The sequence below is a fragment of the Heloderma suspectum genome, chromosome 2, assembly GCF_057233095.1.
Source record: "Heloderma suspectum isolate Gila_16-S chromosome 2, 16-S_ref, whole genome shotgun sequence".
NCBI classification, from domain to species: Eukaryota; Metazoa; Chordata; class Lepidosauria; order Squamata; family Helodermatidae; genus Heloderma; species Heloderma suspectum.
In genome coordinates this window covers 406,483,515-406,496,704 of record NC_139459.1, presented here as the reverse complement: position 1 = coordinate 406,496,704, position 13,190 = coordinate 406,483,515, and the positions used below count along the sequence as shown (strand labels likewise).

Below are 13,190 nucleotides of genomic sequence, written 5' to 3'. Positions count from 1 at the left end.
CTACTATTCTATGATTCTATGATTTCCAAGGCTTTGATTTCATTTACCCTAATGAAGCATGTAATGCAACACCGATGCAATGAATATGAACTTGAGCACGCTCCGGGAGAGAGTGCAGGACAGGAAGGCCTGGCGTGCTATGGTCCGTGGGGTCACGAAGAGTCGGACACGACTGAATGACTTGTTGCAGAACCCAGAGTCAGAGAGACCACGGAGTGAAGGAAAAAGAGATTCTTTATTTAACGCGCGGGCTTAAGGCTGGAATCGTTTCCAAAGAGCCAGAAGCCCCGATTTACATTAGCACATTGGTTTTATAGACATTGTGACACATATGAAACGGCTCCTCCTCTCCCTCCCGCATGGGGTTGCAATCCTCAACATTTCTTCTCTTAGCACTATTGTTTATAATACAAGAACTGGGTTATAGGGTAGCCATGATAAGGAGAGAACAGAAGAGAACAGCAGAGAACAAGATATACAATTGTATGACCTTTGACAAGATAAGGAATTCCTGTGTCTCGTCAGCTTACAACAATATATTCAAGGGAGAAAGAGCTCAGCAAGAACATGAAGCATGAGACTGCATGAGGCTACTTAGTCTGACCCCCGATATGGCTGCTACATTCCCCCCTTAAATGCATAATTTCATTACAATTATAGCATTTTTGATAACCATACAAAGCTTTTTGTGACATACATATTACTTAGCCTCTTGTTGGGCTATTAGAGCATAGAGGGCAGCAGTTTTACTAGCTGAGACATAAAACAGATTGGTTAAACAGCTCATAAGACAAGGAACGCAGAGACATAACAGAACTTTTATGAACAATACTGGTAGAATTAGGATGAACAATGCTTTTAAGCTAGCTAAGATCTGGAAGCCAAGGGGTTAACTAATTGAGCTAATTGTTTTGTCTTATTGTTTTGTTAGCTACTATATTGTGCAGCTTGTTGATCTGTTCATCTACAGCATTGCCATTATCAGTTAAGTTAAAACAACAGAGCTTTTGGTGTGTCTCACAACTTAAATGATGAAGAAGGAAGAGGTAATCTATACCAGCTCTATTTTCTAGAACTGCACCTCTTAGATCACGCAACTCTTTATTTAACAATGACAATGCTTGTGAGGTGGCATTTATGCTTTTGGCTAAGCTGCAAGCTAACCAGTTGTTCTTTAGACCATTAGCCAAGGCTAAACCTGGAACCCCAACTAGTGACATTGTTAAGGCCAATTTTTCTGAGTCAGAATATAACTGCACATGACTATTACAATTTTTAGTTAGTTGGAGTGCTCGAGGCTGCCGTTGACGGATTTTCTCGGGCTACAGGGGAAGAATTGGCACCAGTTCAATTGGCGGCTGAGGCAACATGGGTGGTTATCAGACAAGTTGGCAGGAATGAATGACCAAGTGCGGGAATTACATGTCTAAAACCATCCATGAGGCAAAAGTATGTGGGCATCATTAAAAGATATGTTTTGAATTTTATTACAGTGGAAGGGGGCCAGGGATAGCTTTGTATTTTCTGGAAAATTTTTTGACAATTAAGCATTTGTGCACACGTAGCATTTGTTTCAGCAATGATGGGGGTGCGTAGAGTGAACTCTGTAGGGGGTAGGATCTTTGCAACCACGCCCCAATTAGCATTTTGGGAATAAGTTAAACTTACACCATAAACTCTTAACATGGTATCTTTTTGAATTTTCCCAGGATGTCTACAGACAGGTATTAGGCAAGAGCCAATAAGCCTGTTTGCAGGTATACCTCTTGGCAAACAAAAATGTTTTACTCTCGTGATGTTAGCCAGGTGAAGCCAGTAATTATCAGCAAATCACTGGGACAAACTTCTTTTTCCAGGGGCAGACCCCCCTTTTTGCACCTTATTAAGGAAACACAATGCAACACTACTAACACTACAACACGCATGTTTGATCTTCTTTGGGATCTGACCGTACGCAGGGCAGCTATTCACCTGGCAAGCTGCAGTAGGGTCTAGTCCCCTTCTTCAATTCTCCAGTTGCAGGTCTGACCGTACGCAGGGGGACAGTTTCCCGGTGTGTCCACAGTAAGGTCTAGCCTGAGTCTTCTTACTGCTTTTTCAGAATGATTTTTAAAGGATTTTCAGGATTTCTGTTTATGGTCTACTTTCCCCCTCTCGCTCTCTTGACTCGTGTCCAATGTATCCAGGGTTTAATTCTAGCTGCTTTCATAGCTGCGGGGGTGGAAAGTATGACAGTTCTGAGTTCTTTCCATCTGGGAGTCAAAGGGTTATTTTTCCCTCTTTAACTCATACTTTAACTCTTGGTTGGAAAGGATGAACTTCTGTGATGGGAATGGCTTATTTTCTAAGACAAAGCAACGCTGGGCTTGAAGAACTTTGCTCAGTGTTTGAACTTCTTGTTTCTTGCTTTTGATGCTGCTCCAGTGTCAATTATGAAGTCAATGTCACGGCCCCTCTCAAGCTGTCTCCCTCTTCGCCCATTCTGGCCCCTTTGGTTTTCTCTTTTGTGTATTTGATTTATTTTATTTGAGCATTCATGCCACTAATGTCCATCTTGTCCACACTGGGCACACTGGTTCTTTTTTTTAAGAATCTTCTGCCTCTGCCGGGTCTTCTTCTTTTCTTTTTTCGTTTACGTCTTCTTGGGCCTCTGGGTCGAGGGGGGTGTACTGGCGATAGGCATCTGAAAGACGCTCCAAGTGCGCTCTGGGGCCTCGGTGGCACCTTGCAGCACTTTAGACACTTTGGTCATATTAATTGACTTCTTTATACCTGCCTTTCATGGCTTCTAACAGCAGGGTTTGATACTGGGTGAGGCGCTCTAGCCCCACTTGTGTTTTGGGATTCCAGCGAGGGGGAGATTTATTTACAAGGAGACTTTATTGGGTAACTTACAGCACACAGGCGTACTTAATTTTTGGATCAGACAGCTTCTCTGAACCACGAGCTATTGCACTAAATGGGTTTTTATACTATACATGTTACCCATGAGGCAGCACAACACTAGCAAGCATTTTCAGCATAGGCTAGAAGTGCTTGGTTCTCAGGCACAGCTTCCTGTAAACAACTTCGCTTCCCAAAGTGCTTGATAACACTTTTTATTTATTAGTATGGGAAGACAAATTTTTTCTCTTTCTTTTGCTTTCTTTTTCTTTGCTGATCTGCCTGTATTGCAGATCATGTTTCAAACTTTTTATATAAAACTTTCTGATCTATGCACCAGCCTTGTTTCTTTATTTGTCTTTTTCAAGTTAAACTCACTTACTTAAACCTTTCTGCCTTACACTAGTCCCAATGACACACATTTGGGATAGGCTCTTCTTCTCCTTCTAGTTAGATTTTCTTTATCTTAAAGAACTATTACATTATTGTGGCTACTTTACCCCAGGTAATAAGCTCCAGGCACAATCAGCTGCTTTTAATTTACCCTGGGGGCAACTATGGCCACGCTTCTTTTCTACAAATGTTTTTTCTTTGCCTCTTGCCTTTTCTTTTTTCTTTTTTCTTTTTTTCTCCTTTATCTGTCTGCTACTTTCTCTATTCCTTTTTTTCTACTTGCTTTTGTCTTTTCTCTCCTTGTCATCCATTGGGAACCACACTTAGTATTATTTGGAGTTGCAACTAACACTAATCTGCAAATATCACATATATTTTATGATATTTAAGAAATCATAAAATATATACAACAAACTTTTTCTGCAATTTAACACAATGAATGGAAAACACTTTTTGCATGGTAAGGCATGATGGAGCAGATCCAGCAATTATACTGCTCTTCTGGCTGAAAGCTCAGGGCCCATTAACATCAAGGGACGGGCATACCCACACACGCAGAGTTCTAGGTCACCATTTTTGCATCGGCAACTCTATGCTGCATGAGTTCTGGCAGAAGGAAATCTAAAAGTTATAGATCAAACTCAGCCTGCTGTACACTGAGCTGACTACAAACATAGACACACGGTCCACAGCGATGAGAGTTCAAGTTTATCAAAAGCTTCACAGCACTGTCCATGGCAAGTTTGTGACAATTTAAAATTTTAGTTCATGTGCAGAGTGTCTCTAAAAAGCCCAGATGATGATGGAGGCAAACAGAGAAGGCTCTGGGCAATGAAGATGCGATGTTTCCAGCAAAGGCTCTCCACTTTTGCATGAGTTTAAAAAGGGAAAGTGTGGCCCTACACCCCTTCTGACAGACAAGGGCCTTTAACTTTTTAGCAAGGCCTCTGTCTAAACAGAGCCGCACAGCTCAGCTCTCTAGCCGTGACGCTTTAACTTGGGCAACTCCTCTGTAAATTTTATTTTACTTCTGTCAGGTTCTCTCACAGACATTTTAAGAACTTACTCTTTTTTTTTCTTTTCTAACCTGGTACACGAAAGCACTGAAACACTGAGTGCCGAAACTCAGGACGCTGGGGGGTGATGGGCATCGCTTTATACTTGCATTTTTCAGGCAGCCATTAATCTTCGGGGAGGCGGTGGGGTGATTTGCAGGACTTCAAAGGCAAGCTTCTCAGTTTGTTTGTATTTGTAAATCCCAAGCTCAAAACAGGACACGATGAGGTACAGGGCAGCCAAATTCTTGCTCTGGCACAGGCAACAAATAACTCAGGTCAGCTTTCTTCGCTGGGGTCTCAAACAGGAAAACAGTCTTAATTTAAAGTTGTAACATCACTGACAGCGTCAGCCAGCCAGCTACACAGATCTCATTGTTTTTCAAGACAGTTGCTCCAATATCTTCTTCTCAATCAGGTTGGGTCTTTCAGCTTACACAGTTTATTGCAGCTTTCAGGAGCATGGCAGTAGCATGATTTTGGCTTGGCCAGGAACATGCTGTCTGGTTTCTCGGTCTCTTTAGCACACACACTTAGGCAGTGTAACACTGGACACTCAAATCAGTGAGATTTCTTCATTGCAGGGAATCCCACGGCAAAAGCTTAATGGTTACGCTCTTCAGAAATCATATAGCTGATGGTCAGTAGCTACAGGCTCTATGCAATTTTAACACAGTTCAAAGATAAACACGGTTACCTTGACAGAGATCTTCAACGTGGTCTTTCCGCTTCATTCTGCTTTGGGACAGTCTTATGGCACACTTTCCACTCGAAGAGGGGTCTAGCCTGTGCTCTGGGGGCTGATTCTTCACCTTTATTTTCTATTTTGCCTTCATCTTCTGGGTCTTCATTTTCAGTTTCCATTTTTTAGGGATTTCATCTCAATTAGGCGAGGTGATGATGTTGCACAACTCAGAACGTTGTGGGCAATTTTCCTGCCCCCCCTCTCTCGGCGCGCTAGGCTAACAGCTACTTTTTCGGCCTTACACTCTCACGCTCCCACGCTTTGTTAAAAGCCAGACTGTCCTGCAACATTTTTCTAATTAACAGCCTCAGATCTTGTTTTTTTTCCTCTCAGCTCGACCTTGAGCTTTTTGCTGTTTTCTCTTTCTATTCTGAATCTTTTTAAAAAAAACCTTTTTCCTTCTTTGTTTGACATACATCTCAAGGGGGTGCAAGGTTTGCTTCCCCCACCACCCATAGCCTCCCTCCTAAATTGAAGACAGACACAATTAGGGAATGGGAATTGGTCAGTGAGTAAGGGGTCTCACTGGCCGACACAAGAGGATTTTTCACACCACGCACTTTGCTACTGGCCTGGGCACCCGGACGGTCAACGGTATGCGTCAGAAACCGCAGTAGCCACTCGCACAATCATCAATCTCTCCACTGCATCCATCTGTCCCTGCCACCCACTTTTCCCACTTTTTACCAGAGCGGAAAACGGCTTCCCCAGCTTCCTACTGAGTACTGGCGTGCTAGGTACTGGCGCCCACTCGGGGGTGTGATCAGGCCCCCCTTCTACCCGCAAGGAGTAGGTTCTTTTGTATACGTATACCACCAACACTGACCTTCTTCATAAGGCGGGGCCCTCTTTTTTTCTGCCCAGTGGCCTTTCTCCCTAAAGGCGGGGCCCTCTTTTTCCCATATACTTGCCTTTCTCCTGAAGGCTTCCAATGTGGGTTTCAACTCAATTGCAGCTGCGATACAGGCAGGGCTCAAGTTCCTTCCTCCGCTTCTCAAGGTTCTCTTGCCGCTCGCTGCCGTTTGGGCGATCCCGGTGCAGGCTTTCTCCCATTCACTCGACAAAAAGGTCGGTGGCGCCAAGAAAGGGAGGCATGCGCCGAGCTCGTCTTCCCGGTGCGGCGATCAAGAGCAGGCAACTGCCACCTGTCTGGCTCAGAGCCTGCCACATCCGAGTCACGGCACCATTTATGTTGCAGAACCCAGAGTCAGAGAGACCACGGAGTGAAGGAAAAAGAGATTCTTTATTTAACGCGCGGGCTTAAGGCTGGAATCGTTTCCAAAGAGCCAGAAGCCCCGATTTACATTAGCACATTGGTTTTATAGACATTGTGACACATATGAAACGGCTCCTCCTCTCCCTCCTGCATGGGGTTGCAATCCTCAACATTTCTTCTCTTAGCACTATTGTTTATAATACAAGAACTGGGTTATAGGGTAGCCATGATAAGGAGAGAACAGAAGAGAACAGCAGAGAACAAGATATACAATTGTATGACCTTTGACAAGATAAGGAATTCCTGTGTCTCGTCAGCTTACAACAATATATTCAAGGGAGAAAGAGCTCAGCAAGAACATGAAGCATGAGACTGCATGAGGCTACTTAGTCTGACCCCCGATATGGCTGCTACAGACTGAACAATGAAGCATACAGATGCAAATTGCTAGGGATTCACAGACTACAAAGAAAACAGCCTTCAAAAAGTTCAAAAACTATGAATGTTAGTTTCCCTTTAAAAAGGGGGGCAGCAAATTCTCTTAAGGGGTGAGAGGGAAAGATCCCCCCCGCACTCTCCCATGATACCTCTAAGCCCAGCTTTGTTTCTGAAGCCTGAGAAAGTTCCTGCCCCATGTGTTCCAGCTCTTTCTCAAAATCTGAACTGTTCTGACGTTCCATTTGCTCAAAGGCAAACCTGACACTCTGCCAAAACTCATGCAGTGTGGAGTTGCTGGTGCAAAAATGGTGGCTTGGAACTCTTTGCATGTAGGAGAATGCCCTTCCCTTGACCTTGATGGGCCCTGACCATGCAGTCAGTGGAGCGGGATATTTGTTAGATCTGCTCCACCATGCCCTATGATGCAAGACAAATGTTTTCCAGTCATGGTGTTAGATTTTAATGATATGAAAAAGGTATAAAAGAAGGCAGAAGAAAGTAGCAGCAGGCGAGAGAAAGTGGAAAGCATGTAATTGTAAAAGGAATTAAAGGGGAAAAGACTAAATTGCCCGTGTGTAAGCCCCTCCTCACAAAGATTGGAAATAACATACTGGAACATGCCTTTGTAGTTTCGCCTGCATGCCCGGTTGCCCTCTTGGGGTCTGGACTTGTTAACAAAACTGCAGGCTGAAATCTTCTTCCGTGATAATCAGACTGTAGTACAGCTGCCAATAAAGCAGGGCTCAAATTATTAGATGGCCCTGCAAGCAATCGAGATTGTGTCAGAGGCCAAAGGGACTGAGATTTTAGAGAATGCTGATCCATGAATGTGTGGGCAGACAGAACCCCTGCCCGAGCAAATGCATAACACCAGTTAAAATCTTCTTTAAAAAGGGAGCGAGCCCTGTGTGCGCGAGGCAGTATCCTCTGAAGAAAGCCACCTGTGCAGGCTTGAAGCCGCTCATTGAGAAGTTCAAAAGTTATGGTTAGCTAACAAAGGGATCATCCCCCTTTAACACCCCGATTTTGGGTGCGCCCGAGGCAGATAGCACCTCCTCCAGGTTGGACCAAGACCTGAGAGCAGTGGCTAACTGCCCTTTGTGCCTCAAAAATGATTCAAAGATGTTTGAGCCCCCAGCTCAAATGAGAAGTCGCCCATGCGCTTACTGTCCTTTTCAGAGATTTCAAATTGACTTTTCAGAGTTGCCCCAGACTCATGGCTATCGCTACCTGCTAGTAATGATAAAAGCAATTGACTGCACCGCTCAGACAGTAGCCAAGATCCTGTTAAAAAGTAATCCCTAGGCTCTTGTTACCTAAAGGCGGTGAATCAAATCAGGGGCCGCATTTTGTTGGACAAGTGACGCAAGTAGTGGCCCAGGCATAACAAACTAACTAGAAGCTACACCCCCCTTGGAAACCTCAATCCACAAGTTGAGAAGATGAACTGCGCCTTAAAGACAATGCTCACTAGAATTTGTTTAAAGATTTAGTTGAAAGGCCACAGGCCTTGCCAGTCACCTTGACCCGAGTATGGTGCACCCCCAAGGTTCCTCCTGTGCAAGCACCGGGTCATTACTGACCCCTAGAGGGACGCCGCTTGCGCTAGCGTTTTTGTGGCAGACTGTAGCGGGGTGGTTTGCCATTGCCTTCCCCAGTCGTGACTACCTTTCCCTCCAGCAACCTGGGTCCTCATTTTACCGACCTCGGAAGGATGGAAGGCTGAGTCGACCTGAGCCGGCTACCTGGGACCCAGCTTCCGCTGGGATCGAACTCAGGTCGTGGGGAGAGCTTTGGTTGCTATACAGCCACCTATCACTCTGCGCCACACGAGGCTGTGTGCACCCCCAAGGGAAGTATTAAATGGACACCCTTTAAACGTTCCATAAGCACCCACCTCGGATATTACCTATGGCTGACAGCTTCAATGTGAATTTAGAAGTAAACGTTTTAAGATTCAAGGTTATGTTACTGCCTTGCAGTCTGTTTTGTTTTCACAGGTTTGCGACACCGCACCAATCCTGGCCTTTAGACGCTCCAGTGCATAATCTCAGTCCCGGTGATTGGGTGCTGATCCAGTCCTAGAAAGATGGACCACCTACCGAGAAGCGGAAGGGTCCGTTTCAGATCCTGCTTACCACTCCCACTGCTATAAAAGTCGCTAAAGGGAAGAAGTGGATTCATCACACTGAATAAAGGCATCACCTGCACCAGAGAGGGTCACACCGGAAGCTGACCCACCTGAAGGCAGCCTTGGAATAATGGACCCCTGGAGGGACTCAAGTATCTGTTCATGAGAGAGCTTTCTCCTAACGCTTACTCATGCGCATTATCCTCTCCTTCTTAAGTTTAGTTGCCTCAACACTCCCCACTCAAGTAAAAACAACAACTAAAAACATTAGTTTAAGAGGCATGGTGAGCTTATGTTTAAGCAGAATACAGCTAATTTTGCTCTCTATTATGAACACCCATCACCTGTCAGAAACTTTACTTTGTTGCCCGCCTTAATTAGAAAGCCACAGGTTGTTGTCGTTCAGTCGTGTCCGACTCTTCGCTCTGCAGAAAGAGGGCGCTCTCGTTTCAAGGGTTCCTGATGAACCGGACAAAACTGAGTTCCAAAAGTTCCAATTCCAGACTTGCACCAAAAACTGTGTTTTTGTTGTCAACATTCTAGTAGCTAGAACAAGGGCGTCCCAGGCCTCACTTGCTGTTTAGAGAAAACCGTCAACGCCACAGCGATACTAGTTTGCGCCTTGAAGTGCGCAGTCCACCGCTGGGCCAAAGAGAGTATAAATTTGAGAGAAGCCTTTTGAGGGGGGAATTGTAGTAACGATGCAACCTAAAAGCCATTGCGTGTGCCTTAAGCAGCACGTAGTATTGTGAGAGCTGCGCGTGCCTGGAATGAGTGAGCGGTAATCCCAAGATAAGGTAGCCAGGCAAACCGCTGGCAACCAAGCAAAAGTAGCACGCTGGCTGAGGAATGCACGCTGAGGTGATACAACTGCAGCGCGGGGCTTGCCCAGGCCGACTCTGCCGCCGAGCGCGAGCTCCTCTGTCGGACTGTGTGCAAACAAAACATCGAGCTGGACCCGGCCTGCAGTTGACCCTCCCCTCTGGGGCAGATTGGACTAGCCTCCGGGGGGGCGACACTAGCATTTCGTGCAACAGCGGGGGGCCAGTGGGCAGATGAAGGGGTGGGCAGAGAGGCCCCCAAGCTGCGCTCCACGCGTGTATTCGGGGGACGCCCCAGGGCGTCCCTGGCACGTAGGCCCAGGTAGTGTGCGGAAGATGGCGGCTTAAATGCCATTGTTGGCTAGCTGCTTTCAAACGCGGGATTGATGCTGTTTATCTTTGCAGACGCGGCCTATTTTTGCAGCGCTTCCATTGCTTTCACGTATTTGTTTCTATGGTCTGTTGTGATCAATATTTTGTTTTAATCGGGACTGTCCTCGTTGGAGCGCCACTGCTTGGCGGAAAAGTGGAGCAGAAACGACACAAGCAACAAGCAGCGGGGGAGAAATACCCGGCTGCGCCCCGCGTTCGCAGTCTGAGCGGGTCAGTCGAAAGGGGGTTTTCCTGCCCGGATCTCTGACCCAGCCGCCAGCCCCCCAGTTTCGGGCGCAGCCGCATGCACGCCGAGGCAGAACGCCCCCCAGGCGCGCTGCCTCTGCACATGGAGGCTCGACGGCACCGGCTGCCGTCCTCCGCGAACACAAGCTGCCGGCGAGGGCGGCCATCGGCACGCCCGCGCCGGGGAGCTCGTCGCTGCCCCGGCGACTCGGCCGTGCGCGCGGAGGAGCGGGCGCGCTTCGGCCTCCCGCCCGGGCGGCGCTCCTCGCCGCGCGCGGCGCTCCCGCAGGCGGACGCGCCCGGCCCTCCCTGGCGGAGGCGGAGCCGCCCTCGGGCGACGGGCGCGACGCGAGCGGCGGGGCCGCGGCACCAGGCGCCCCGCGGCGCGTCCGCCGAGGGGAGGCGCCCCCGGGTGCCCGGCCGGCGGCGGCAGCGGCGGCCTCCTCTCCGCGGCTGGGCGCGTCCGGCCTCGCCGGCGAGGCTGCGCGGGCGGTCCCGGGAGACGGCTGCGGGCGGGAGCCGCGTGACCGGCGCTCCTGGGCGGGCGCTTCGCCGGGAGGCGGCGCGGCGGGCCGGCCCGCTCCTCCCGCCCGGGCAAGCGGCCCCGCCGGGGCGCGGGGGCGCGCCGCGGCTGCTGCGGAGGGAGGTCGGGCCTGGCCGCGGCGGCTCGGGCGCAGCTCGCGCCGCCGGGCCCTCCGCGCCCCGCAGGAGCCTGAGATGCGGCCGGGGGCGCCGGGCTCCGCCGGCCCCGGGGCAGGAAGGCGCCCCGGCAGCCGCCAGGAGGGGCGCCGCGGCGCGCCCCAGGGAAGCGCCGCGCAGGAGGGCCGGGGCGGCGGCGGCCGGCGGGCGGCCGCGGGGCCGCGGGAGGCTTGCAGCCGCCTCCACCGCCTGTGCCGCCGCTGGCTGGAGCCGGAGCGGCGGCCCAAGCGGCAGATCGTGGACCTGCTGGTGCTGGAGCAGCTCCTGGCCGTCCTGCCCGCGGAGGCGGCGCGCTGGGTGCGCGAGTGCCGGCCGGAGAGCAGCTGCCAGGCGGTGGCCCTGGCCGAGGGCTTCCTGCTGGGCCGGGCCGAGGAGCGGCGGCGGCAGGAGCAGCAGCAGGTGGGGGGACCCTCGCTCTGGGAGCCCCCGGGGGCAGGGGCCTCCAGACGCCCCCCAGGGCCTCCGAGGAACGGGCCCCCTCCTCCGCTCCACTGGGCGGTGGTGCTGAACGTGTGGGTCTGGCTGTTCCGGGGGGGGGGGGGGCGGGTCCAGGGAAGGAGGGGACCCTTCTCCAGCCAGGGGTACGGTCCTCGCAGCAGAGCAGAGTGGGTGTTCGGAGGGGCTTTGAGATGCCCTGGCTAGGCCTCTCCCAAGGCCAGCGTTGATTTACTTGCCGCAGTCCAGGGATGCTTGTGTGCCCACCTGCCAAAGAGCCGGCCGTGAGAGAGTTGCGGGGCTTGGGGGGCGGAATGAGTGCGGAAGGGGGCCTGGGTGCAAAGGAGTGGGAAACAAGGCCATAATACCTCCCTCCCTGGGCGCCTTCCTCCTCTCCCAGCTGCAGGGGACGTCGGCCCACGGGGCCACGGATGTTGCGGAACCAGCGAAGGCTCCATCAGGCACCGGACACAGGCCGCTGTTCGGGGGGGTCCTGCCCGAGGGGGACGGAGATGCCACCTCTCCGGGTAAGGATCAGTGGGGCATACTTCAACACGGCACGGGCTCCCTCTGTCGCCTACGCCGGGCAGGCATGGGCGGCTCTCACGTTCCCCTCGAGCCTGTGTTGGGGCAAGGAACGTGCCTGATTTTTGTGAACCGCCCAGAGAATGTCTGCTGTTGGGCCGTAGAGACATGAAATAATAAATAAGCAGGTGAAAAACGGAGCTTTGTTTCAATAGATTAAGTCTTCATATACGCTGAATTATGAGCAAAAGCCGGGTGGAGACAGACTGATTTCACACGAGCATCTAAAATTCCGAATGTGTATGAACTATAGAGTACCTTGCCTCCTTCTTTGTCTTCCTCTCAGGAGGGGGGGCGACGCCCAGAGATGGCGAGAGGACCCCGGGGGCTCCTTCTCAGCCTTCGCCTCTTGGTGTCAGAGTGGAAAGAGCTTCTGGGCAGCTGGAACAGGTACGGGAGGCCTGGGTGCCTCGGCCCCCTGCACGTCTCCCTGGGCCGGAAAGGATCGCCCATCACAGGTGGCTGCCAGGAAGGCCTTGAATGTCCCCCACGGGCCCTGGATCCCGCAGGGGGGCCTCCAACCGCCCCCCCTTCCTGCCTCTCCCGCATCATTGCCCAGGGAAACTCTTCTCTTCCAGGCTCCGGTGACCTTTGAGGAGGTGGCCGTGCGCTTCTCGGCGGAGGAGGGGGCTCTGCTGGACCCAGGCCAGAGGGCTCTGCACAGGGAAGTCATGGCGGAGAACTACAGGACTCTGGCCTCCCTGGGTAAGGCTCCCTCTTTCCCTCGGCCGACACATCCTGGAATCCTAGAATCGGAAGGTCTTGGAGGCCATCTAGACTGACCCCCTGCGGGGCCCACCTCCACTGCCTCGTCTCCTCCTCGGTGCTCGGTGTTTTTCTTTGTAATACGTGGCGTGGCGGTTAGCTCTGGACTTCTGCCACCCCACCCCGGCGTAGTTCAAAGGCCTTTCGATCAGGCTCCTGCCTAAAATACTCTTCCCGCTCCCCGCGAGGTCCACCCCGTCATCTGTGAGAGGCCTCCATGCTGCTATCGTAGGCCCTGGCCCTTGAAGCCAAAGCTTGCCAAAGGACACCATCTGTGCCGACAGCTCTTCTCTTCCAGTGTCCTTTCCGTACCGGTGCCCTGACTGATGAAAACTGCACTTGTGCCCCTGGAGCCTTCACTGCCCTACCCAGAGCCTCGTAGTCTGGGGAGACCCTTTCAGCGTTT

The 13,190-nt window shown here is 51.1% G+C and overlaps 1 protein-coding gene and 1 long non-coding RNA gene across 2 annotated transcripts in view; one reads left to right on the top strand and one right to left on the bottom strand.

The window, feature by feature from the left end:
• Positions 1 to 218: 218 nt before the first annotated feature.
• Positions 219 to 13,190, bottom strand: part of LOC146356762 (uncharacterized) — a 42,618-nt gene continuing 29,646 nt past the window's right edge. The window contains exon 2 of the long non-coding RNA XR_014787326.1: positions 219 to 4,584. This is a non-coding gene — a long non-coding RNA (uncharacterized LOC146356762). The remainder of the gene's footprint in view (positions 4,585 to 13,190) is intronic.
• LOC146356761 (uncharacterized) overlaps positions 10,923 to 13,190 on the top strand; it is a 40,036-nt gene continuing 37,768 nt past the window's right edge. Inside the window, 4 exon segments of the mRNA XM_084831991.1 lie at positions 10,923 to 11,398; positions 11,835 to 11,961; positions 12,306 to 12,409; positions 12,598 to 12,724. Coding sequence (XP_084688117.1) covers positions 11,018 to 11,398; positions 11,835 to 11,961; positions 12,306 to 12,409; positions 12,598 to 12,724 — 739 coding nt within the window. The 5' untranslated portion in view covers positions 10,923 to 11,017.